The sequence below is a fragment of the Medicago sativa genome, chromosome 5 (genome assembly GCF_051527215.1).
Source record: "Medicago sativa cultivar Bolivia chromosome 5, Bolivia_mono, whole genome shotgun sequence".
In the NCBI taxonomy this organism is placed as follows: Eukaryota; Viridiplantae; Streptophyta; class Magnoliopsida; order Fabales; family Fabaceae; genus Medicago; species Medicago sativa.
Genome location: NC_140753.1, coordinates 64,305,855 through 64,332,989, shown reverse-complemented (window position 1 = coordinate 64,332,989; position 27,135 = coordinate 64,305,855). Strand labels below are relative to the sequence as shown.

The window sequence follows — 27,135 nt, the reverse complement described above, 5'->3', positions numbered from 1 at the left end:
TTTATATGTAGTATAGATTATATATAGTATAGATATCTAGTATAGAAGAATAGAAAAGTATTGAATAATTTAAATTCATATCTTTTTTGTTTTGTGTGTCTGTGTGTAAAGTTCTTTTCTTTTTTAATGAAACAAACATATAATTTAACATTATTGTAGAAAAATTTGTTTAATGGGTATAATTGGAAGAATGGAAAAGTCATTCCAAAATCCTCTATTCCAAATTTGTTTAATGACTTGTTAAACTTTAGGTGACACGCACTAAGAGCAGGTGGAAGTGCACATTAAAGGATGGCATCATGCATATAAACAAGTGGCACCATTAAAAGATGGAATCATGGCATCATGGCATCATGAATTAAAGGATAGAGTTGGCTTGTTAAACTTTAGGTGACACGCACTAAGAGCATGTGGAAGTGCACATTAAAGGATGACATCATGCATATAAACAAGTGGCATCATTAAAGGATGGAATCATGTCATCATGGCATCATGCATTAAAGGATAGAGTTGGCTTGTTAAATGATGAATGTCATAAAAGTGTTAAATTCATGTTATATTTCATACACTTTTTGTTACTTGTTTTACAAGTTATTGATGGAAAAGCCGAGAAATAAGCGTTAAATGCCTTATTACGCTTTACTTATCATTACTCTATCCATTTGTGCAGAAATAAGCCTCAAGACAGAGCTTAAAGACCAAAATCATGAAATAGTACTATTTGGGCAGAAGCTGATCCAATAGAGAAGGAACTCGCACTCAAACTCGCAACTGCGAGTTCCAAATGCGAGTAACTCGCAACTGCGAGTTCCCTAACTCGCAACTGCGAGTTAGGGCGGTTTGATCCCTTCAGTTATGACGTGGCAGAGTATCATTGGTCCAGGCAAGCAACTCGCATCTGCGAGTGATGTAGCTCGCATCTGCGAGTTCAGGCAGAGCAGAAGTCTTTATATAGCCACTTGCTACTCTTTGGAGAGAATCTTATCATATCTTATCATATTTTAGCTTGATATTTTCTTAGCTTCTCTTAGGTTTTAGTTTAGATATTTTCATAGAGAGAAGTAAGGTAGTTCTTCATAGAGTGAGATTGGTTTTGGAAGTTGGATCTTAATACTTTGTTGAGACATCACAAGTGTAATCAATCCTTCCTTTTCAATCCATCCTTGCAAGGCTTCCATGATGATGTGTAGCTAAATACCCTTTGTTGGGATGAGAGGTACTTGATCTTTGCTTAACATGTAATCTTTTGATCTTGCAAAATATGTTTCTAGCAATTTATATTCAATATTGTTGTTATTCTTGTGTTAATACTTTCAATGAGATTCAAGATGCTTTGGACACAAACTCTTGAATCTTGAGCTAGAATAGCAATATATCTTAGGTTAACTTACTTGACATCTTTGTTAATCTTGTGATAATCACCATAATCAAGAGCTAAATGCTTTCGTATAACTTAACCAGGCTGGACACGGTCGATTAGGTTATTCGATCGACTTTGTTATCGTTTAAGGAATTTGGACACGAATGTTTAAACGATAACTTAGAAATAATTGTACTTTGGACACGAAGGGTAGTTTAGAATTGATTGTGATAATGTTTTTTACAAAGCTAGAATTCGTATGGATCAATTAGGTTACGTGTGACGCTTGGTTAAGGAACGCTACTCCTAACAAATTTCAATCCTTATCTTTCTCAACTTTTACTTTTCGCAATTAGTTTAGCTAATCACTTTTCAAACAAACAAGCACTCTTAATACTTTGAATGATAATCGATGTTAAACTGTCATTGATAACGCACTATTCCCTGTGGAGACGATACAAAAATACTTATCTTGTTTTTGATGCAAAACTACATTCATCAAAATGGCGCCGTTGCCGGGGAATGGTGTTTAGTTATCATAGATAGAACGATTGATTTATCGTTTTGAGTATTTGTATATAATCCGTAAATAGTTTTCTTTATTTGATCGTTGTTTGTGCTAACCCCTTGTTGATAAACAAAGAAAAGTTTCTTGTTAGTTGTTTCCATTTTAGGATCACTACCTAGCCAAAATCATGGCTGATCATGGTTACTTCAATTTCTATACTCCACCCGAGTATGAATCCTATCTACAGTATCAGCAACATTCTTATGAAGATGAGAGATATTCGGTGATTGAAAATACTTTGAATATCTTCATGCAACAATCCATGATAAACATGCAAGATACCAACCAAAGATTGAAGACTTTATCACTTCAAATTGGGTTGATTCAAGCACAAATCATGGATAATCAAGCCAACAATCAATCCACTCTTAGAGAACAAGAAAATAATCCAAACATGTTAGAGAGAGTTGGAGAGATTGTTGAAGAAATTGTTGTTCACAATGAGGTAGTTACAACTGTTGATATTGAAGAAGCAATGGTGGTTGAGAAAAAGGAACGGTTACTAATCAAGGAAGATTTAATGGTAACAAGAGGGAAGAAGATGAACAAGGTTGAAATCGATCGAATCATTGATGAAATTTGCACCTTGTTCAAACCAATGTTAAGGAGGTCATGGACTCCACATCATCTGTTTTTAAAGTTCATGGAATTCCTCCCAAAGCAAAGAAGTACAAAGGATGATGTATTGTCCGTTTCATTTTGGCCGCCCTAACGAAAAAGGCGTCGAGCTAACGACGTTAAACAAGCGCTTGTTGGGAGGCAACCCAATTTTGTGAGTCTATTTATTGTTTTAATGCATAATTAAATATTAGAGTCATGTGCATGCATCGAAACATCCAAAAACAGAATCCAAACAGAGAGCAAAAGTCTGAACCATTAGTACTCGCAACTGCGAGTAAAACAGTTCGCAACTGCGAGCAGGTATAGTTTGACTGCGTTGACTACCAAAACACTCGCATCTGCGAGTAAGGTTGCTCGCACCTGCGAGTAGCTGCAGTTTTGGGCAGTTACGAAACCCAAGGCCACCAACTCTCATTTACTTCACTTAACCACCCATTATCATCTCATTTTCAGTTTTGGTTCTCTCTCATCAAAACAAATCACAAAAATTTTCTCTTACTTTGGTGTGCCTTACGTGAACAACAAACCCTTAGCACAAAATCAAATTGCATTCAAATCAAGCTTTAAAGTTAGAACATCCACTCTGCACTTGTATTCTTTCATTGCTAACTAAAAGGTTTGTGTTGTGATTCCATGCCTTTAACTTTCGTTTTAATTGCATGTATGAAACCCTAGGTTAGAAGATTTTCTGTTGATTCTAATTCTGTGAAATAGTGCCCACTTGTTTGAGATGAGTCAAAATCATTCATATTTTCGTATTCCTTTTCAATTGAATCCACAAATTTTGTTTTGTTTTGTTAACCCTTTTTGTAAAAAGTTTTAATAAAATTAGGGTTCTTTGTGGATCAATTCAAATTTCCAGCATAATCCATGATTTAGCTCATCTCTCTATCAATTCTAGGGTCGGAAATGCCTTACTTAGGGTTAGAAAACAATGGCACTGAGAAGAGTTTGAAAAAGATGCGTTTTTGCCAAATTCTGGGCAACTCGCATCTGCGAGTAAACCAACTCGCATCTGCGAGTATCTTCATATAGCTCGCAACTGCGAGTGCTTCTGCTCGCATCTGCGAGTTGCAGCAGAACTTGCTGCATGTTTCTGTGATTCAACCTGTAATTTGTGTAATTTTATTCCATACTGGTATTAATTGTATATTCCATTGTGGTGTGGTATTTTTCTGGTTATTTTGCAGGCATGGCATCTAAGAGAGTTAACTCCGGTAAACGAAAGCAAGGTGAAACATCCGAACCCCAACCCCCACTTAGAAACCAGTCTTATGATCAAGAGAGATTTAGGACTAGGTACCACCAAAATAGGTACAACACCTTGCTTAAACAGTCCTTATGGACTGAAAGAGTTGTTCAAATAAAACCCGAGGGACCTTATGGCCACTTTCACAAACTTTTCCTTGACCAAGGGTGGACTAGACTCCTAAACCCCATAACCAAAATCAACGAAGAGTTGGTTCGTGAGTTCTATGCCAATGCTCTTCCTCAAAACCCCCAAACCGATCCATTCACTTTTCAAACTTTTGTGAGGGGTAGGACAATCAAGTTTGACCGTGATGCCATTAACACATTCCTAGGAAATCCTTTTGACCTAGATGTGGAAACTGAGAATGGGATTGATGACTTTCACAACAAGCAAAACCTAGGTCATTTTCTCCTTGACGAGCAACACGAAGAAATTAAAAAGTTCATTATGCTAGAGGGGGAAAACTATGACAAGAGTGGTGCGGGTAGAGAACACATTGCTCAATATAAGAAGATGACACCGCCAGCCAAACTGATGTTTAGATTTATCCTCCATAATGTCAAGCCTAATAGTCATATGCTTGATTGCACCATTGATGTCTGCCCTTTAATCTTTTACATTCTTAAAGGCATCAAGGTGGATATAGCACGCACTATTGCTTGGCAGCTGAGAAAGGTGGTGCTCCAAGGCCATGGGGAACCAAAAACCCGTCTCTCATTTCCGGGGTTAATCATGGGGTTGATCAAAGACACCCACATGCGGATGCCCACTGATTATCATGAAATCATAAAAAACTCCATTGATGATGCCTTCATTACCCGTTACATCATGGGTGAATCGAAAAAGGGTAAGGGTAAGAAAGGTACTGGAGCTTCCTCATCATCACACCAACCTCAAGCTCCAACATCAGCTGATGATTTCTCACACATGGACCCAGCCTAGAGGCAGTGCTTTACTTACACATGGGACTACCTCGATGCTAACAAGAGGGCGATGACTTCATTGCATGATTCTTTGTACCGGATGCAGCTACATGCCGGTTACCCGCAGTTAGCAGACCATCAGGTTCCTTTGCCAGAGGCTTTTCAGGCTTATTGTGCTTGGCCTGGGGACAGGCCATTTGTCTATGGAGGGGGTGGTTCTTCAGATATGCATGTTGATGATCTAGGTGGTGATAATGAGCAGGATGATCCAGAGATGGTCCACAGTGCTACTTCAACCCCCCATGGGTCTGATGATGATGGCATGCAGTCTTGAGGAGGAAGAAAAGACTTGAAAGCTAGTTCTTTTTGAATGATTTTTTTTATTAAGCTTTCAGTCAATTCTTGCTGTCTTCCTTAGTTGTTATTTCTTTTTGCTACTTTGTGAACAATATTATGTTGGTTTTTATTTTAGCACATGTACTCGTATTTTGCTACTTTGTTAAGTATTTCGGTTATTGATGTTTGGTAACTTTTATTTCGTTTTAATTAGTATTATTAAGTTCGTATTTATATTAGTATGGTTTAATTTTATTTTGTAGTATAATAATGTGTTAGCATGTTTCGAGTACTTCATTTGGTTTTAATTTAAAAATTGTGGAAGTTCTTGCGTATCACTCTTGCTTAATTTCAAATCTCAGATGATTGACAACAATTCATAGTTGTGATTAAAGCGCAAAGCCAAGGTACAAGTTTCCAGTTTTTCTAGGTTTTTACTCGAATATGGAACGAGTACTTTGCACAAATTTCATTTCATTTAGTTCTTTACAATAATTTTTTTGTTTGTGAACCACTTAGTTCTAACCTAAAAGTGAGGAAACCTCAAGTGTTTGTACATATGCAAGGAGACCGATTTTCATTGTTTAACTCGGTTGTTTTATGTTAAATCCAATAATTGTTTTAAATTGTGTGAAGGCATGGAAGTGATCAAGGCACATTTTTTTTTATTGAGTGAAACTTACTTGACCACAAATAGCCTACCTTGTGAGAAGAGCGAGTATTTGCTAACCCACTTGAGCCAAATGAATCGGAGTCATCAATTATGAACTGTCAATTCATAAGCACAATGCTTGATGAAGTTGCCTTTAAATTTTTCAAAATTCAGTTCATTCTTGACGCACTTTAAGACTCTGATATGTTTTTAATTGTTGAACCCTAAAATTTCAATGTTATTTGTCCCTTTTGCCTTAGAGTAGAGGAACATTCAATTAGGGTATTTGTTGATTCAAGTTGGGGAGAGAAGGTAGATGTAAATCTTATGTCAAGTACTATGGTGTAAATTTATCTTTGATCAAGACAACATGTTGTTGTAAATACAAAAGAAAAGAAAAACAATGTGTACATGAAAAGAAAAAGAAAACGAGAAAAAGAAAGAAAAATCCAAAAAGAAAATAAGTTGTCAAGATCAAAGTGCTTCATGTTTATGCACCAAGGGTTTGTAATGATTGGTAGGAAAGATTGTGAATTTTAATAGTTGATACAAGGAATGTTCCTCTTTGATAGGCTTTTTAATTTCAATTGCCCACATATGACATTTCTTTTGTAGCCAAGCCAAGTTATAACCCTCAAAGACCTTTTGATCCATGTTTTTATGCCTTTTGAAATGATATTTGGATGGACACATAACTTGATTGGAATGTTAACTTGATTTCCGGATGTGTGTTCATAACCCTCACTTATTTGTTGTCAATTGTTTATCTACTTTCATAGAAGTGTGTTAGGTGTGGTTCGTAAATAAATATATTATTGTTTTGAAATGTTTGACATGAACTTTGTACTTAGGACTCATCTCATGTTAGTAGTAGAATTTTAGATTAGTTGGAAACTTAGACTTGCCCGCACATTCACTTTTAAATCATTCATCTGAAGATGTTTTCAAAGCCTTGTGTACTTGTGTCTTGTCATTTACTTGTTTGATTTTCAATCTTTTGTTTGAGGACAAACAAAGAGTTAAGTTGGGGAGAGTGATGAATGTCATAAAAGTGTTAAATTCATGTTATATTTCATACACTTTTTGTTACTTGTTTTACAAGTTATTGATGGAAAAGCCGAGAAATAAGCGTTAAATGCCTTATTACGCTTTACTTATCATTACTCTATCCATTTGTGCAGAAATAAGCCTCAAGACAGAGCTTAAAGACCAAAATCATGAAATAGTACTATTTGGGCAGAAGCTGATCCAAGAGAGAAGGAACTCGCACTCAAACTCGCAACTGCGAGTTCCAAATGCGAGTAACTCGCAACTGCGAGTTCCCTAACTCGCAACTGCGAGTTAGGGCGGTTTGATCCCTTCAGTTATGACGTGGCAGAGTATCATTGGTCCAGGCAAGCAACTCGCATCTGCGAGTGATGTAGCTCGCATCTGCGAGTTCAGGCAGAGCAGAAGTCTTTATATAGCCACTTGCTACTCTTTGGAGAGAATCTTATCATATCTTATCATATTTTAGCTTGATATTTTCTTAGCTTCTCTTAGGTTTTAGTTTAGATATTTTCATAGAGAGAAGTAAGGTAGTTCTTCATAGAGTGAGATTGGTTTTGGAAGTTGGATCTTAATACTTTGTTGAGACATCACAAGTGTAATCAATCCTTCCTTTTCAATCCATCCTTGCAAGGCTTCCATGATGATGTGTAGCTAAATACCCTTTGTTGGGATGAGAGGTACTTGATCTTTGCTTAACATGTAATCTTTTGATCTTGCAAAATATGTTTCTAGCAATTTATATTCAATATTGTTGTTATTCTTGTGTTAATACTTTCAATGAGATTCAAGATGCTTTGGACACAAACTCTTGAATCTTGAGCTAGAATAGCAATATATCTTAGGTTAACTTACTTGACATCTTTGTTAATCTTGTGATAATCACCATAATCAAGAGCTAAATGCTTTCGTATAACTTAACCAGGCTGGACACGGTCGATTAGGTTATTCGATCGACTTTGTTATCGTTTAAGGAATTTGGACACGAATGTTTAAACGATAACTTAGAAATAATTATATCACTTTGGACACGAAGGGTAGTTTAGAATTGATTGTGTTAATGTTGTTTACAAAGCTAGAATTCGTATGGATCAATTAGGTTACGTGTGACGCTTGGTTAAGGAACGCTACTCCTAACAAATTTCAATCCTTATCTTTCTCAACTTTTACTTTTCGCAATTAGTTTAGCTAATCACTTTTCAAACAAACAAGCACTCTTAATACTTTGAATGATAATCGATGTTAAACTGTCATTGATAACGCACTATTCCCTGTGGAGACGATACAAAAATACTTATCTTGTTTTTGATGCAAAACTACTTCATCATTAAACTGTAGGTGACACGCACTAAGAGCAGGTGGAAAGTGCACATTAAATGATGACATCATGCATATAAAGAAGTGGCATCATTAAAGGATGGAATCATGACATCATGTCATCATGCATTAAAGGATAGCGTGAGTTAGAATATTAGTGAAAGTGAGAAAGAAAACCAGCATGAGTTAACTCACGCTGGGGTTCTGTGTGAATTTTCAGCGTGACTTAAGTCACGCTGCGTGACGTAACTCACGAGGGAGTATTTTTGGAAGTTTGGTTGAGAGTGAGAAAATCTTTTGGGAAAAGAGCATTTTTATTTTGTGAGTGATAGAAAGTTATTAATTTCATTAATGAGTGTGACTAAGCCCAGGAGTATATAAGACTAAGAGAATAGTCTTTGTGAAAATTAGGTCAAAAGCTCATTTGTTACATTTTAGAGAAATGAGGCATAGAGAGAGAAAGGGAGAGAAGAGGTAGAAGATGAGAATTCAAGAGAAAGGGAGATCTAGCTTGGGGGAAAGCTCAAGAGGAATATTAGAGTGAAGATTAAAGTTGTTTTTGAAGTTTACGTAAAAGAAAAAATTTATATTTACCATTAAGTGAATATGAGTGATAGAGTGGTTATGGGTTATGTTTGATTAAATGATTTTCATGAAATTGATGTTATGATTAATTGATTTTCGTGCTATTTAATTATGTTAATTATGGTATGATGTACTTTTTGAAATTAAGTTGTTTATTAGCTTAAGTTCATGTATGAAGTTATATAACAAGTTGTTTTTGAAGTTTTAGCTTAAATGAGTGATAATCATGATATTGTTGATGATTATTGTTCAAACCATGTTCTTCATGCTTGTTATATGATTGAGTATGTTTGTATGTTGAAATATATGCAAATGATTATGTTAAAAATGGGTTTTGGATTAAATTGTGGGTTTTTGTGAATTTTGGAAAATTGACTATGATTTCATGAATTTAAAGATTGAATCCGTGTTTTGAAATATTTTGAATGTTCTTTTAAACTATGTTAACATTGGTTGAAGTTTGTAAAATGATTTTGGAACAAAAGGGATCAAAAATGGGGTTTTGGGGAGTTTTTGGGAGGGTTTCCCGAGTAGAAACCCATTTTCTTGGCTTCCCAGGAACTGGGTGCTCGCTAGGCGAGCAGGAACCTCACTGTGGCGAGCGAGTGCTAAACAATACTTATTGTTTTGCATGTTTTGAACTTTCGGGGTGTTTCCGGACATCCTTAAGTGTTCCTTATGTGATGTTCTGATGTTGTTTCAATGAATTGAAGTTATGTAACCATACTTAGAATATGTAACATGGACTATTAGATATAGAAATCATTGTTGATTTGGTTATATGTTTGATAGAAGAGATCTTAAGTAGTAAACTGATGAAGGGATTTCCTCCAATGTCTAGTACACCAGGCAATACTGAGAACATCACAATACATTTTATATTCTATGTTATCGAGTCTTTGTGCTCACAATGTTTAAGGTGATATTTTCAAGTTTAGCTTGACATTGGAAAGTTGAGAAGTATGTTCGGACTACTCGTCAACAATTCAATGTAGTGTTGTTCAGTACCGGAACACAGTGAGGGTCATAGATTAGAAGTTATTTAATGCTGTACGCTTTGATTGCATTTACGTAATTGGTGTATTAAAGATCTGAAAATGAATCAATTTTTATCCAATTTAAATTTTTATTCCTATTTATTTAGTTTATCTTGGCTTCTAGTATCAGATATCTCTTCAGATGTTACATTTACCTTATGACAGTTGTTGCCGTTGTGTTTTAGTTGAAAAGGGAGTTTATTGATTTGCTATTTTGTTAGCAGTGAAATTACATATGAGATATTTTTTTATCTAGCGTTAGCACTTCTTGTGTTGAGTCATGATCCTTTAATAATATGTTTTGCCTTTCCAACATAAAAAAAACATATATTCAATTTTTAACAAGTATATAATTTATTTTTCAGTTTCACAAAACCATAGATTTTATTTTCCTTTTACACACATTAGAAAAAAATTACACAATTTTGGCATGCTTTTGACAAAAGTATACAATTCTATTCAATAGTAATATAATAAAGTAGTATCTTCAAAATTACAATAGATGTAATTTCTACAATATAAATTGACTTCCTTACATTTCTCTACTCTTCCATGAAAAATAATAATCAGGCTCGAACATAAGGATAACAACAGAAATAAATTACCTTTGTCTACAACATTTCTTAACAATAACAATAGAAATTAAAATCAAAATAATAAAACCACCAAGGGAAGATCCAACAACAATAGCAACTCGAACATAAGACTTTGAGGTCGGTGCTTCTTTCTCAGCCCTTTCGTCATAGACAACAATTGGGCTCCTGACTTTGAAAGTTCCATCATCCCAAATCAATGAACCTGACCCAATTGCTTTCTTCAATATTCCATCTATTGTGAGAACAAATGTCTTTTTCTCTCCAATTGAAGTGAAGGATAAAACATTGGGATTTACTGTAATATTTAACCCTTTGGGCGATGTCACAAATGCTTTGTATGTTGAGATAGGTAAACCGACATTTGTGACTGTCCTGGTGAAACTTCCACTCACATGGTGTTTAGGGCGTGGGGCTCTTAGAGCAAAAGAGGGATAGTTCAAATCTCTTGCTGATGTGTATGTTGTGTTGAGGCAAGTGTTGTCATCCCCAGTTATTAATTGTAAAATTGTTGTATTGAATCCTTGTCCGCATAAAAAACTGATATAATCATCTACATTTGCATCATATACTAGACCAGGATTCAAAGCCTCGACTGGGTTGATTTCACCAGCTCCATAGCCAAATTCAGCATCACCATTATTTCCAGAACTCATCTTCTTAGCTGCAACCCAAAGAAAACATAAAAGTGTTTATATTAGCTTAAAATTGTTGGAACAAAATGTGTTTAACAATAAACCTTAAAGAGTTTTGATGATAACAAGGTATTAAAAATTGTAAATTGGACTAGCTAATATTTGTTCAAGTGTACAGGACCATAATTATAAAGTTACATCATCATTGGTTCTGAATGAGCAAATAAAGAGCTATGGAAACAACAAAAAATTTGAAGCTTGGACACTCCTGAAGGCAACTTGCTCCTGAAGAAAAAGCGCTCCTGAAGTCAAGCTGCTCCTGAAGAAATAGCGCTCCTGAAGTAAGCTGCTCCTGAAGAATAGTGCTCCTGAAGACAAGAGGTCCAGAAGCCACATCATCAGAAGCTGCATCATCAGAAGCTGCAGAAGTCATCTCATCAGAAGCTGCATCATCAGAAGCTGCATCATCAGAAGCTGCCTCATCAGAAGCCATTTCACCAGAAGCTGAATATCAACTGGATTTGCAAAGAATCAAGAATTGAAGAATTATCAATGCAAAAGCTGTCTATTGGATTCGAAAACACAAACAAAGGATTAGTGGAGTTTGCAACGGTCATTTCAAAGGTGTTTGAAGGCGTGTGTTTGCAATTTGGACGAAAGCGTTGACATTGTACTTTGTACGAATTGTACAACCACGTTCTCCACTACTCTGTTTTGTGTCCGCGCTACAGGACAAGAAAACAGCTCCAGAATACGGTTTCGCCTGCATAGATGTTCCCTTGGATAAGGAATGGATTTCAAATTTGTTCTTCATAGGACAGCAACCAAATCAGGCAAAAGATCATTGGTGAAAGATCAAGCTTCAACAACGACTCTTTGGTGTGCTGGCAATTTCACAACGTCTCTTTCACACCTCTATATAAAGGAATGAAGACCTAGAGAATTGAAAATGCAAGAACGCTGAACGAAAGACTCACAAGATTTTCACAAGTACCAAACCTCTGCTGAAATTGTTCTGCATTCACTTAGAATTTCTGTGTCTCAAAGTCATATCTTAGAAATTCTTAAGTCCATTGAGTCTGTATCTGATTTGTATTGTGAGCACCTCTGATTGTATATCAAGTGTTCAACCTTAAACAATTTTCTGTGTAATTTTGTTTAGTTAGGAAGCCTCTTGCAGTTGTGCTTGAGCAGGAAGTCTCTTGATTGTGTTCTTGAGCAAAGGAAGTCTCTTGCTTGTGTGCTTGAGCAAAGGAAGTCTCTTGCTTGTGTGCTTGAGCATTTGTAATCAGATATTACTCATAGTGAAATCTCCTTGGAAGTGCAAGGGGGACTGGACTACTTCCGGATTGTGGAAGGAACCAGTATAATTGCTTTGTGTCGTTCTTCTCCTTTCTCTCTGTTTTATTCCGCTGCATTTAGATTCTGATTATCACTTCAGAAGCTGACTTGCTTAGCTTCTGATCAGTGTGTTCAGTTTTTAGGAGAAACGAAGAATTTTTCTAAAACACAATTCAACCCCCCCTTCTTGTGTTTTTCTCACCTTCAATTGGTATCTAGAGCCTTGGTCTGTTGTGTACCACTTAACCGTGCAACAGTCAAAGATCTGAGAAAAACATGACTACTCCTCCTCCTAATGGTTCTGGTTCTAGTGATACTAGCTATAAACATGTCTCACATGATTATAGTGATAGTAAGAAAACCAGTGTTGGAAAAGTTCCAAAGTTCAATGGAGATGCTGAAGAGTTCTCTTGGTGGAAGACCAACTTTTACAGTTACATCATGAGCCTGGATGAAGAATTATGGGATATTCTGGAAGATGGTGTTGGTGATTTAGTCCTTGATGAAGAAGGAGCTGCTGTGGATAGAAAGAAACATACTCCAGAACTGAGGAAACTTTACAAGAAGCATCATATTATCAGAGGAGCTCTTGTCACTGCCATACCCAAAGCAGAATACATGAAGATGAGTGACAAATCCACTGCTAAAGCTATGTTTGCTTCTCTCTGTTCAAATTATGAAGGGAGCAAGAAGGTCAAAGAAGCAAAGGCTCTCCTGCTTGTACATCAGTATGAGTTATTCAAGATGAAGGATGATGAAACTATTGAGGAGATGTACTCAAGGTTTCAAACCTTAGTTTCTGGGCTACAGATTCTAAAGAAGAGCTATGTTGCTTCTGATCATGTAAGCAAGATTCTCAGAAGCTTACCTGCCAGATGGAGACCGAAGGTGACTGCCATTGAGGAAGCTAAAGATTTAAACACTTTAAGTGTCGAAGATCTTGTTAGTTCTCTCAAAGTTCATGAGTTAAGTCTTAATGAACATGAGTCTACTAAGAAGAGTAAATCAATAGCCCTTCCATCCAAAGGCAAGTCATCAAAAGCTCTCAGAGTGGTTGAATCTGAAGAGGAAGAACAGTCAAGTTCAGATTCTGAACCAGATGCTGCTGAAATGGCCATGCTCTCAAACAGACTTCAATATCTGGCCAAGAAGAACAGAAAGTTTCTCGCCAAAAAGGGTAACTTCAGAAGCTCAAGGAAAGAAGATCAGAAGGGATGCTTCAACTGTAAGAAGCCTGGACACTTCATTGCTGAATGCCCTGATCTTCAAAGAGAAAAGTCAAAGGACAAATCAAATAGGTCTACATTCAAACCAAGCAAATTCAAGAAGCAGATTAAGCAGAGTTTAATGGCAACCTGGGATGATTTGGGTAGTGAATCTGGATCTGATAAAGAGGAAGCTGATGAAGATGCAAAGGTAGCTGTTGGGTTGGTAGCAACAGCAACTTCAGAAGCTGGATCAGATTCAGACTCAGAAGATGAAAATGAGGTATATTCCAAAATTCCCAGAGATGAACTTGTTGAGTCACTTAAAGAACTTCTTACACATTTTGAAGTAAGAACCAATGAGTTGAAGGATTTAAAAGAAAAATATGCTGATTTGGTACAACAGCAAAAATCAACTCTATTGGATCTGAAAGCTTCTGAACAAGGACTTAGGGGCTTTGACTTCATGTGTAAAACATATGAAGACCAGCTCAGGTTCTTATGTCAGAAGCTACAAGAAAAGTGTAATGAAAAACCTTTAAGTAATCATGAAATTGCTCTTGAAGATTTCATTATATCTGGCATTGACAGAAGCAGAGTGGCTTCTATGATTTATAGCATTTACAAGAACAATGGCAGAGGAATTGGTTTCCCAGAAGTGAAACTGGAGAAAACCAATCTAAAGTCTTGTTGTGAATGCATCAAGGAGGGTCTGAAAACATTCTTTGTACCAGAAGGGACTGAGTTGGAAACTGTTGTTCAATCAGAACCTGAAGCTTCTAGTTCTAAAGCTAAGATTACTTCAAAGCCAAAGAACTCTAAGTCAAAGGCTATGATCAAATCTGATTCCAAAACTTCAAAGGTTAGGATCCTGAAAAGATCAGAACCTATTCCTCAGAGTCTGGTGAAACCAAAATCCGGGGTTCTGAAGTCTAAGTTTCAGAAGAAGACAGTTACTGCTTCTGAAGTACCAAAACCTAAGGTGATGGTTAATCAGAAGCAACCCAACTCACAGCAGAAGGTACAAGAAGTGAAGAGTAAAGCCTTAAGTACTAACCTTCCAGGACCCATAGAACAATGGGTACCTAAATCTAAAAATGTCAATGATGCAGGTATGTCTAAGAGCAGTGCCAAAGCAAAGATCATGGTACCTAGACAGTGGTTGCTCAAGACACATGACAGGAGACAAGTCCATGTTCCTCAGCCTAACAATGAAAGAGGGAGGAAATGTGAAATTTGGAGGCAACCAGTCAGGCAAGATCATAGGTACAGGAACTATTGGTAATTCCTCTACCTCAATTAATAATGTATGGTTGGTAGATGGTCTTGAACATAACCTTTTGAGCATTAGTCAATTTTGTGATAATGGTTATGATGTGCTTTTTGAAAAACCCAACTGTACAGTAATCAACAAGGAAGACAAATCCATTGTGTTCAAAGGGAAGAGAGTTGACAATGTCTATAAAATCAATTTTTCTGAACTGGCTGATCAGAAGGTGGTTTGCCTACTATCAGTGAATGATAAGAAATGGATGTGGCACAGAAGGTTGGGACATGCTAACTGGAGGTTAATCTCTAAGCTTAGTAAGTTACAACTTGTGAAAGGGCTACCTGACATTGACTATCATTCAGATGCACTCTGTGGTGCATGTCAGAGAGGGAAAATTGTGAAATCATCTTTTAAAACCAAAGACATTGTTTCAACCTCAAGACCTTTAGAACTACTCCATATTGATTTATTTGGACCAGTGAGCACTGCATCCTTATATGGAAGTAGATATGGATTAGTCATTGTTGATGATTACAGCAGATGGACTTGGGTGAAATTCATAAAGAGTAAAGATGTTGCGTGTGATGTATTCAGTAGCTTCTGCACCCAAATTCAATCTGAAAAAGAATCAAAAATTTTGAAAATCAGAAGTGATCATGGTGGAGAATTTGAAAATGAGCCATTTGAAGCTTTTTGTGAAAAACATGGAATTTTCCATGAATTCTCTTCTCCTAGAACACCACAACAAAATGGGGTTGTAGAGAGAAAGAATAGAACTTTACAAGAAATGGCCAGAACCATGATTCATGAAAACAATTTACCAAAACATTTTTGGGCAGAAGCAGTGAATACAGCATGCTATGTTCAAAACAGGATCTATATTAGACCTATTTTGGAGAAAACAGCATATGAACTCTTTAAAGGAAGAAAACCCAATATCTCTTACTTTCATCAATTTGGATGTACTTGTTACATTCTGAACAACAAGCTCTACCTAAAGAAATTTGATGCCAAGGCCCAAAGAGGAATCTTTTTAGGTTACTCTGAAAAGTCAAAGGCATACAGAGTGTATAATTCAGAAACACTCTGTGTTGAAGAATCTATGCACGTTAAATTTGATGACAAGGAGCTTGAAGATAAAACTTCAAAGCAAGGTGAAAGTTTTGCAGAGATACAGGTTCCTGAAGCTACTCCAGAACCTGATCAGATAGCTGAGTCTGAAGATAGTCCAGAAGCTGAACCCACATCAGAAGCGCAAGATGAAACTGCTTCTGATGAAGCACAAGATGGCTCACATCAAGAAGATCCTCCCAGAAACACATTCAAACACAAGTCTTCACATCCTGAAGAGCTAATCATTGGAAACAAAGATAGTCCAAGAAGAACAAGATCACATTTCAGACAAGAAGAGTCAATGATTGGACTAATCTCAATGATTGAACCTACAATAGTTGATGAAGCACTTTCAGATGATGGATGGATCCTAGCTATGCAAGAAGAGTTGAATCAATTTCAAAGAAATGATGTGTGGGATCTGATACCCAAACCTCAGCACAAGAACATTATTGGAACAAAATGGGTATTCAGAAACAAGCTGAATGAGCAAGGTGAAGTAACAAGAAACAAAGCCAGGCTTGTTGCAAAAGGGTATAGTCAACAAGAAGGCATTGATTACACTGAAACGTTTGCTCCAGTTGCAAGATTGGAAGCAATCAGGTTACTTCTTTCCTATGCAGTTAATCATGGCATAATATTATATCAGATGGATGTCAAGAGTGCATTTCTCAATGGTGTCATAGAAGAAGAAGTGTATGTTAAGCAACCTCCTGGATTTGAGGATATTAAATATCCTGACCATGTTTTTAAACTGAAGAAATCACTATATGGCATGAAACAAGCTCCCAGAGCTTGGTATGATAGACTAAGTAATTTCTTAATCAAAAATGATTTTAAAAGAGGACAGGTTGACACTACACTCTTCAGAAGGACCCTTGGGAAAGATATTCTTGTTGTGCAAATATATGTTGATGATATAATATTTGGTTCTACTAATGCATCTCTTTGCAAGGAATTTTCTGAGTTAATGCAGGATGAATTTGAAATGAGCATGATGGGAGAGCTGAAATTCTTCCTGGGCATTCAAATCAATCAATGCAAAGATGGAGTCTATGTTCATCAATCAAAGTACACAAAGGAGCTTCTGAAGAAGTTCAAACTTGAAGATTGTAAAGTGATGAACACTCCAATGCACCCTACGTGCACCTTAAGCAAAGAAGATGAAGGAGCTAAAGTAGATCAGAAGCTGTATAGAGGTATGATTGGTTCTTTGTTATACCTCACTGCATCTAGGCCAGACATTTTATTCAGTGTATGCTTGTGTGCAAGATTCCAATCAGATCCTAGAGAATCTCATATGACTGCTGTCAAGAGAATCTTCAGGTATTTGAAGGGAACAACTAATCTTGGACTCCTTTATAGGAAATCCTCAGATTATAAGCTAATTGGATTCTGTGATGCTGATTATGCTGGTGATAGGATTGAAAGAAAGTCAACCAGTGGCAATTGTCAATTTCTGGGTGATAATCTTATATCCTGGGCTAGCAAAAGACAAACAACTATTGCTATGTCTACAGCAGAAGCAGAATACATTTCAGCTGCAAGTTGTTGTACACAACTACTTTGGATGAAACATCAGTTGGAAGATTATCAGATAACTGCTAACAGTATTCCCATTTATTGTGATAATACTGCTGCTATTTGTTTGTCTAAAAATCCAATTTTGCATTCAAGAGCGAAGCACATTGAAATCAAACACCATTTTATCAGAGATTATGTTCAAAAAGGAATTTTAGATATACAATTCATTGATACTGAAAATCAATGGGCTGATATATTTACTAAGCTTTTAACTGTTGAAAGATTTGATTTTATAAAGAAAAATTTGAACATGCACTTTGTATCTCATTAAATGCTTGCTTGCTCCTGAATAGGATTTTAGGTTATGAAGTTAGTTCAGAAGCAGTAGTCCATCAGAAGCTCTTTATTGAGGTTCTGAGGAAAACTCGCTTCTGATGATGACGTCAGCATCTGAAGTCCAGAAGCTGGATTTGTTGCTTCTGAATAGTTGAATTAGTGGAAACGTTGGAAGTTACCTTTTAAAAAGTAACTTCTGGCCCACTAACTTGGTAGTTACTCTGTGAACTTCTTACGTGGCCTGTATGTATTGGTGTATAACTAAAAAGGGCAATGATGATTTAAAGCTTTGAAAGTACTTTTCACGCGCCCCCAATTTTGTCATTAATGTTATGTTTGTTTGTCTCTTTTGAATTGCAATCGTTTTACTTTTAACACTTTGTCAATTCACACACTACTCACTCACAACAAACACATTTGCTCTCAAACCTTTAGCGAAGTAAGCGCATTCTCTCAACTTAGAACCCTAAAATCTTCATCTTCTTCAAATCTTCGTCAATCATCAAATGGCATCATCAAGCTCGCAACGAAAAGATTCAGTATCTACTTCAAGAATGGTCCCTGAATATGACTACAGAGGAAGAAGCATGAAATTGGAAGAATGGGATTTGCAGGTTCAGATAGAGAATCCAGTGGACTTTGATTCTCTGAATTTTCATAGGTGTTCAATCAGAAGCTACTATGAAGAGCAAGGACTCATGGATTATTTCAGAATGTTGAATGGACCAACATATGAAGCTCTGGTTAGACACTTCTGGGTAAGAGCAAAATTTTACAACAAAGCGGCATCCTTAGCTGAGGAAAGTCAGATGGTGCTAATGTATCCTGAATTAGAAGGGAAAACAAGAGAAGAAATGGGTCTTGCGCCATTTGTTGAAGATGAAATCAGGTCCAGCATCTGTGGTATTCCAATAAGAATTGCACAATGGCACATAGAGTATGTTCTCAAGGCTGCAGCCTCTGGATACTACTCTGGAATTGATCTTTCAGATGCTGCTGAAAAACGCATTTGGAAAAAGCAAGCCAACTTGGTAATATACAATTCTGAGAAGGAGAAGAAATATGCTGAATTGAGCATGGAAACTAAGATGCTTCTGAAGATTCAGAATGAGAACCTGTTTCCAAGTGGTGACTGTGTGAAGCCAAATCTAGCTCAGAAGGTGCTTCTCCAGCACTTCATCAAGAAGGAAAAGGTGAATGTGCCCAAATACATGTTCAAGTACTTGGTAGAGTGTTTGAAACAGAGTCAGCTACTGGATAAACCCTGGGTTCCTTATGGAAGACTCCTCTCAGAGATATTCTATCAAGGAGGTATCTTGGACAGTCTCAGTCAATCTCAAGGCTTCACAGATCAGTTACTTGACACCAAAACTGGAAAATTCATTAATGCTCATACTCTATTGAATATGAAGCTAATCAGTGAAGTCACCAAACTTCAAACTGATTTAAGTGAATCACTTGTTATGTCTGATCTTATGAAGGACTTTCCACCCATCTGCAAGAAGGATCCCATTGAAGTGCAGTTGTACTATATCAAGGAACATTTTGAGGCAACCAATGAGAGAATCAGATTGGAAGATATTCCAGAGGAAATGTATGGTGGTGCTCTGCCACGAGCCAGAGGCAGAAAGTCAAAAAGGAAAATGACTGCAGATGAATATCTAGAGGTTGAACAACCTGCTAAAAAGGCAAAAGTTGCTTCTGACAAGCTCAAAATTGGTAGTTCATCAGTACCTTCTATTGAAGAAGCCATTGAAGACATAGATTCCAGGATGGTCATGGGTGTTGGCATTTCCCTTGATCAACCTGCTATACCAAAGAGGAAGAGGAAGCCAGCCTTGAGGAAAACCAAGGATTTCCCTCATATCACCTTAACAGCTCTAGCTGCTTCTGATTTGGAGTTAAAGGAGTTACAAGAGAAGAAGGCAGCAGCTGAAAAAGTCTTGGAAATTGCTGCTGAGCTACAAGAATCTGTAGTATCAGAAGCCAAGCAACTGTTGCAGATGTCCAGTGAGCCTGCAAAGGAGGATTCTGATCCTGAACCAGAAAAGGTAATTAATATATCATCAGATTCCGCATCCAAATCATTATCAGATTCTGATGATTCTGATGATGATATACCCTTAGCTCAACTGTTTCGAAAACCAGTAAAAAGCCAATCAACATCAACCAAAACCAACGATAAGCCCTCTCAGTCAACTACTTATGAACCAGTTGGTCACATAATTAATGAAAAGTTGGCTGAATTGGCTGAGCAGAGAGAAAGAGTCATTGATACTATTTTTCGCCTTCACCCTCAACCTCTTAACATTCAACCTCTCAACATGATTCCTCCAGAAAATGTTGAATCTACTTCAGAAAAGGCCTCTGAAACAACTCCAGAAGCAGCTGCTTCTGAAAATGTTGTTTCAGAAAACCCCCATCAACATACACCTGAACCACATAAACCCACAACACCCCCACAATCACCAATAGCTATCATTGACCCCCAACTCAACAATCAAACAACAACTTCACCACAACAACCACCAACTGAAACTGAATTTCATCCTTTACCTGAACTCTCCCCAGAACCAACTCCCATGGATGTTGACATCTCTCTAGTCAATGTTCAAGCCTCAACCTCCACCACACACATTGATTCTGACCAGCCCTCATCTTCTAACACACAAACACTCCTTACCATTCCAGTTCCTAACCCTATTCAAGATTTAGAAATCAGTGATTCTGATCTTGAAACCCTTGATCATCCACCCACAAACATCCTGGAATCTGGATATATTAACTCTGAGCTTCTCACAATCTTGAGTCAGATGCATAATCTGGTGGATCAAAGAAGGATAATTGATCTCACAGGTGCATATGAAGACTCCTGGGCATCTCTTCAGAACCGGGCAGCTGGGGTTATTGAAGAAATCAAGGCCAAATGCATCAGAGTCAAGCAAGCTTCAGTCAGAAGGCTAATGGAGCAAGTGAATCAGAGTCTGAGAGTAAGAAGCTCTACACTGCTCCTGGCAAACCAGCCTTTCTTCTTTGAAACGGATTACTTGACCAGAGAAGCAAGGCTGTGTAAGCTTCTGAAGAAACAGATGGCACAACAGCAGCAAGAAGCTAGAGAAAGGGAACAAGCTCTTCTTCAGAGGCAACAACAACTTGAAGAACTGTTGAAGAAGAAGATTGAAGAAATGGAAGAAATGAAGAAACAACATCAAACCAACCCTTAGTTGCACACCCTTGTGTTTTACTTTTTGTTTGTTGTTTGTTTTATTTTCTTAGTTCCTGCTTCTGAAATCATCTTGTCTTATTTCTTTTGCTTCTGAATGCTTACTGATTCTAACTGTTTAGCTGCTTCTGAAAATTGAATATACATGATTTTTGCTCTGATTTATTTAGTTCATTGCTTAGTATACTCTCTCACGTTTGAGTTTTTCTCATATCTTTTTGTCTTTTGTGCTTAGATTTATTTTAACTTTTTTTTGATAATGACAAAAGGGGGAGTATATGTGACAAGTATTTAAAGGCTCTGAGCCCCATTAATGGCATTTGAAATTTTTGAAAAACTTCTATCTTTTTACCTTATTGGTATAAGCTATGAATGAACGAAGGAGTATCAAAATTCAAGTAAAGTTAATTGAACCATTCTTCTTATCTATAAGTTAATTCTTTCAATGATTCAATTTTGCTTTTAAGCTCTGATAATATTATTGCGCGAAAAATGAATTTAATTAACCTGGATAGAACTTAGGGGGAGCTTACAAACCTCACCTTAAAGACTATCAGACTCAGGGGGAGTTTGAGCTTACAAACCTCAGAACCCCAAAGTCAACTTGTTAATTAGATTAACAACAATTGATCAATTTTAAATACTTTTGTTTGTCATCATCAAAAAGGGGGAGATTGTTGGAACAAAATGTGTTTAACAATAAACCTTAAAGAGTTTTGATGATAACAAGGTATTAAAAATTGTAAATTGGACTAGCTAATATTTGTTCAAGTGTACAGGACCATAATTATAAAGTTACATCATCATTGGTTCTGAATGAGCAAATAAAGAGCTATGGAAACAACAAAAAATTTGAAGCTTGGACACTCCTGAAGGCAACTTGCTCCTGAAGAAAAAGCGCTCCTGAAGTCAAGCTGCTCCTGAAGAAATAGCGCTCCTGAAGTAAGCTGCTCCTGAAGAATAGTGCTCCTGAAGACAAGAGGTCCAGAAGCCACATCATCAGAAGCTGCATCATCAGAAGCTGCAGAAGTCATCTCATCAGAAGCTGCATCATCAGAAGCTGCATCATCAGAAGCTGCCTCATCAGAAGCCATTTCACCAGAAGCTGAATATCAACTGGATTTGCAAAGAATCAAGAATTGAAGAATTATCAATGCAAAAGCTGTCTATTGGATTCGAAAACACAAACAAAGGATTAGTGGAGTTTGCAACGGTCATTTCAAAGGTGTTTGAAGGCGTGTGTTTGCAATTTGGACGAAAGCGTTGACATTGTACTTTGTACGAATTGTACAACCACGTTCTCCACTACTCTGTTTTGTGTCCGCGCTACAGGACAAGAAAACAGCTCCAGAATACGGTTTCGCCTGCATAGATGTTCCCTTGGATAAGGAATGGATTTCAAATTTGTTCTTCATAGGACAGCAACCAAATCAGGCAAAAGATCATTGGTGAAAGATCAAGCTTCAACAACGACTCTTTGGTGTGCTGGCAATTTCACAACGTCTCTTTCACACCTCTATATAAAGGAATGAAGACCTAGAGAATTGAAAATGCAAGAACGCTGAACGAAAGACTCACAAGATTTTCACAAGTACCAAACCTCTGCTGAAATTGTTCTGCATTCACTTAGAATTTCTGTGTCTCAAAGTCATATCTTAGAAATTCTTAAGTCCATTGAGTCTGTATCTGATTTGTATTGTGAGCACCTCTGATTGTATATCAAGTGTTCAACCTTAAACAATTTTCTGTGTAATTTTGTTTAGTTAGGAAGCCTCTTGCAGTTGTGCTTGAGCAGGAAGTCTCTTGATTGTGTTCTTGAGCAAAGGAAGTCTCTTGCTTGTGTGCTTGAGCAAAGGAAGTCTCTTGCTTGTGTGCTTGAGCATTTGTAATCAGATATTACTCATAGTGAAATCTCCTTGGAAGTGCAAGGGGGACTGGACTACTTCCGGATTGTGGAAGGAACCAGTATAATTGCTTTGTGTCGTTCTTCTCCTTTCTCTCTGTTTTATTCCGCTGCATTTAGATTCTGATTATCACTTCAGAAGCTGACTTGCTTAGCTTCTGATCAGTGTGTTCAGTTTTTAGGAGAAACGAAGAATTTTTCTAAAACACAATTCAACCCCCCCTTCTTGTGTTTTTCTCACCTTCAAAAATATCTAAAATAAAATATATTCACCTCAAATCAAATAAACCTAAACTATTTTTAGAAGCATGTGCTAAGTTTAGTTTTCTATTTTTCAATGACTTTTTAATTGAGGCGTAACAATACTCGTTTTTATTATACCTGTTGTCATTAGCGCTGAGCAGATAGCAGCAGGTGACCATGTGGGATGAAAGGATTTGATGTACGCTGCTGCACCAGACACATGCGGGCACGACATTGATGTTCCTGAAATAACATTAAACTCTATTTTTCTGCTCTCACCGGGATATTCAGAAATAGGAACAATTGACGGCCAACTAGCTATAATATTTACTCCTGGAGCAGTTAAATCCGGCTACAATATCAAACAAAAGAAAAGTTAACTACAAATATTGTTAAAATGATATAGATATATTAAATTTGTTCATTCATAGAAATTACCTTAAGAATTTCAGATGTAGAATTGTTTGGACCCCTTGATGAGAAAGAGGCAACCATAGGTGCCAATTTATCATCATATAACTCAATGGTCCTTAATATGCTGGCACTTGGACTCCTGTAAGTTGATTAATAGAATAAAATTAGATGAGTGTGGTTCTATAAACTATTGTTAGTCTGTATGGATCTTGCACTTGATGATACCTAGTAGAGCGTATATATTTACGTATATCAGCAGCATCCTTTGATTGAAGGGTACATGCGGGCAAGGGATAAGGGTGTGCACCATCTGGAAAACTATGTTTTTGTGTCAAAACACCAACAGCACCTGCTCTTAAGGCTTCTGGAGCTCCTATATTTCCTTCACATAGAACAATTTTGCCCTTCACCAACTTATCACTCAATGTGTTGGGTGAGCAAAACCTGCAATTTTAGAATAGTTTCATTAACAAATCGTTGATTTTCGAAAGTTTCTCGGTTTTAAATAATGCTCATTTTTTAGCAAATACTATTATTAAGTAAGGATATGGAGGCTAGTTACCTAGACTCGTGTTGATCAAATCCTGCTATAGTATTTGGAGCATCTCCACCGTAAACAAGAGGGTATAGTTTCTCCTCAAGGTCAAATGTATTCAATGAGACACCCTAAACATACGAAACAAATGTATTAAAATTAATATCGATGTTATTATTATTTACTTATGCGGGCACACATACACGTACATATAAAAAAATTTAATCTAAGATTCATATCATGAACTTAGAAAGTGAATTATCTGAGATTGAATTCAAAAAATGAGATCACCGCGAGGATATAAATTATAAATTCTTTAACCACATAATGAATTAAGGCCTCATATATCATAAGAAATAAAAGAGTAATTTACCTCATATGTTCTATTGTCTCCTAGTTTGACCTTGGTAACAAACCTTCTATCTAATGTGCTAGCACCCACAACAATTGTCCAGGGTGAAAAATTATTTAGGGATGAAGGACCTGGACCCGAGTTTCCCGCTGACACCACTGTCAACACTCCATGCCGCATAGCATGAAATGCTCCAATGGAAATTCCATCTCTAAAATAGACAGTGTCAACATTTGAATCAGATCCCAACGAGACCGATAATATATCCACACCATCTGCAATTGCATCATCGAATGCAGCAAGAATATTTGAATCAAAGCAGCCATTAGTCCAGCACACTTTGTAGACTGCAATTCGTGCAGATGGGGCTCCACCTCTTGTTGTTCCTTGTGCTAGGCCTAACATGCTAGCCATGTTAACCGGGTTCCCAGCTGCAGTTGAAGCCGTATGTGTTCCATGTCCACTTGAATCTCTTGGAGATTCTATATCTTTTTGGTCCAATGGTTCATCAAAAATTGATAAGTAATACCTAGCTCCAATAATTTTACTGCAAGGACATGTCAATTTATATTAGCATTCTATTTTTTGTCTTTCTTTCATCTGATCATCTCTATATATTAAGGCATCATAACTTACTTGTTGCAGGTAAAATTAGAAGTGTCGCAAGTCCCCTTCCATTTGGCAGGTGGTTGGGTGAAACCGTTATCATTGAAACTTGCAGATTCTGGCCAAACTCCAGAATCGATTACCCCAACAATAACATCACTTTCAGAATGTTCTCTTTTCACGTATTGTGTAAGTCCAATGAAATTCCATGATCTGGTTGTATGGAGGTGTCTCTTTTTGTTGGCAAAAACAGACACCACCCCGTCGAGACCTACATTATCAAATTCATGAATATTCAAGAAGATGACGTGTTATTTTTATATTTTAAAAAAAAAAAAAAAACAATATCCTCACACACCGGCCATTTTACTGGCTTCTTCCTTTGTAAGGTTGACCACAAAGCCATTAAAACTCCTCTTGTAATGCTGGAGTATAGGTTTTGGTTCTTGATTGCTAAAATTATGAATAAAAAGAATTGGTAAGATAAAGAAGAAAAATAATAATGTACATTCAATAAGCCACTGAAAAACATGACTAAAGTTTGATATAATAATAACTTAATATTAAGTCCATTTTGTCGGCTTCTTCCACTATTAATTTTGCCTCAAATCCACCGAAGGCATGCTTATAATGGTGGAGTATGGACTTCGGTGTTGAATTACTAAAGTTATGAATGTCAAAAAGGGATAAGAAAAATAGTTTAGTATGCCATTTAAATTTATTTTCTTTCTAATAATAGAAGGTTAAAAATCTTAGCAACAGACCTAACCCTATCAACAATTTTGTCATTTCTAAAGCTTTTAACCTTTGATATGGACCAATATATATTCGACAACATTGTTGATAGACATGCATGACCATCGGAAAAGAAAAGTACTTGATGAGAATTTACAAACACATGTCGATAAGATTTTTTGACGCCCTAATTCTCAGAGGATATCGGGTCTTCAATAATACATTATAAATGTTTTTTGATAGTCTTTCTGAAATTATCGAAGGTTTTTGATCTTCAAACAAAGACTCTTTTCTTATAATAAGTGACTAAAAAATTGATGAAAAAATCTAACCTTTTCGTAACTTGTTGTAGCATATTTTGGTAAAGTAACAACGAAGAAGTTTCATCGTTAATGTTTTTTCCCATGTAGACAATGTAAGTCTGCAATATAATAAAACATATTTATCATAAACAAAAAAAATCATTTATTCTAGTAAAATTAAATCATCGGAAAAAAGAACCACGAATATTTAAAAAGTTAAAGATTTAGTGTTTTGCCTTTAGATCATCTTTAGACGATGAGTAACATTCCACCAGTAGATAAGTAAGGCTAAGGAGGAAAAACAAATGCCCAAGAGAATATCTATGATCCATTGTCAAGCTAGTAATGACACAACAAAAAATGATTAATATCATGTGTTAATATATGCATGCAAATTCCTTTAGGTAAACTTATGTCTTTTATATCATATTTGTTTTGGAAGAAATTCCCACTAATCAAGGAAGACAAAAAGAAAAAGTTAATGTAAAAGAATATTTGAGAGAAAAAATTGAAAGTGTAACTAATTTGAGAAAATTATACTTTGATAATCATAAATAGATATATACAATCACTTTAAATGTGAAGCCATGTATATCAAAGAAAATGGATCAAAACAAATAAAATTTATTCTATTTTACGTATTTCGGGGGTGGGGATGGGGGTACTCAGTTACATTATTTCAATAAATTTGATAATTAGACATTAAGAAAGGACATATACTACCAATGAATACAAAATTAAGCACGCATTTTAGAGGGCATTTCAAATGAGATGATGAAATAATTCCTATTAGATTAGTTATATAGCTCAGATTTGATTCTAACTTTTTGCAAGTTACGTGCTCTTATTCTTTAGTCATACACATTCTTTCTCTCCCATTTCCATTGACAAAGACATATCAATTTGCTCTCAAGTATAATTAGTTAATTTGGCCTAAATTCAATTGCCTCTGTTATATTCAAATCCTTTATGTCCTTTTTATCATTTTATTTAAGTTATTTATTTTGTTATTCTAATCAAATACACCCCATAAAGCTTAAGATTTGACAAGAATTTGATACATTAGAAGAAGGTGAACAATGTTACAAAAAAAAATGCACACTTTGT

General features: G+C 36.4%; 1 protein-coding gene across 1 annotated transcript; it reads right to left on the bottom strand.

Moving 5' to 3' along the window:
* Window positions 1-10,266: 10,266 nt before the first annotated feature.
* Window positions 10,267-26,360, bottom strand: LOC146923995 (cucumisin-like). Its single transcript, XM_085709066.1, has 10 exons — window positions 26,265-26,360; window positions 26,059-26,147; window positions 25,350-25,444; window positions 25,022-25,262; window positions 24,407-24,932; window positions 24,061-24,164; window positions 23,724-23,942; window positions 23,523-23,637; window positions 23,223-23,436; window positions 10,267-10,955 (listed from the first exon to the last, which is right to left on the bottom strand). The coding sequence occupies exons 1-10, from the start codon at window positions 26,358-26,360 to the stop codon at window positions 10,300-10,302; spliced, it is 2,355 nt and encodes a 784-aa protein (XP_085565192.1). The 3' UTR covers window positions 10,267-10,299.
* Between the last annotated feature and the right edge of the window lie 775 nt (window positions 26,361-27,135).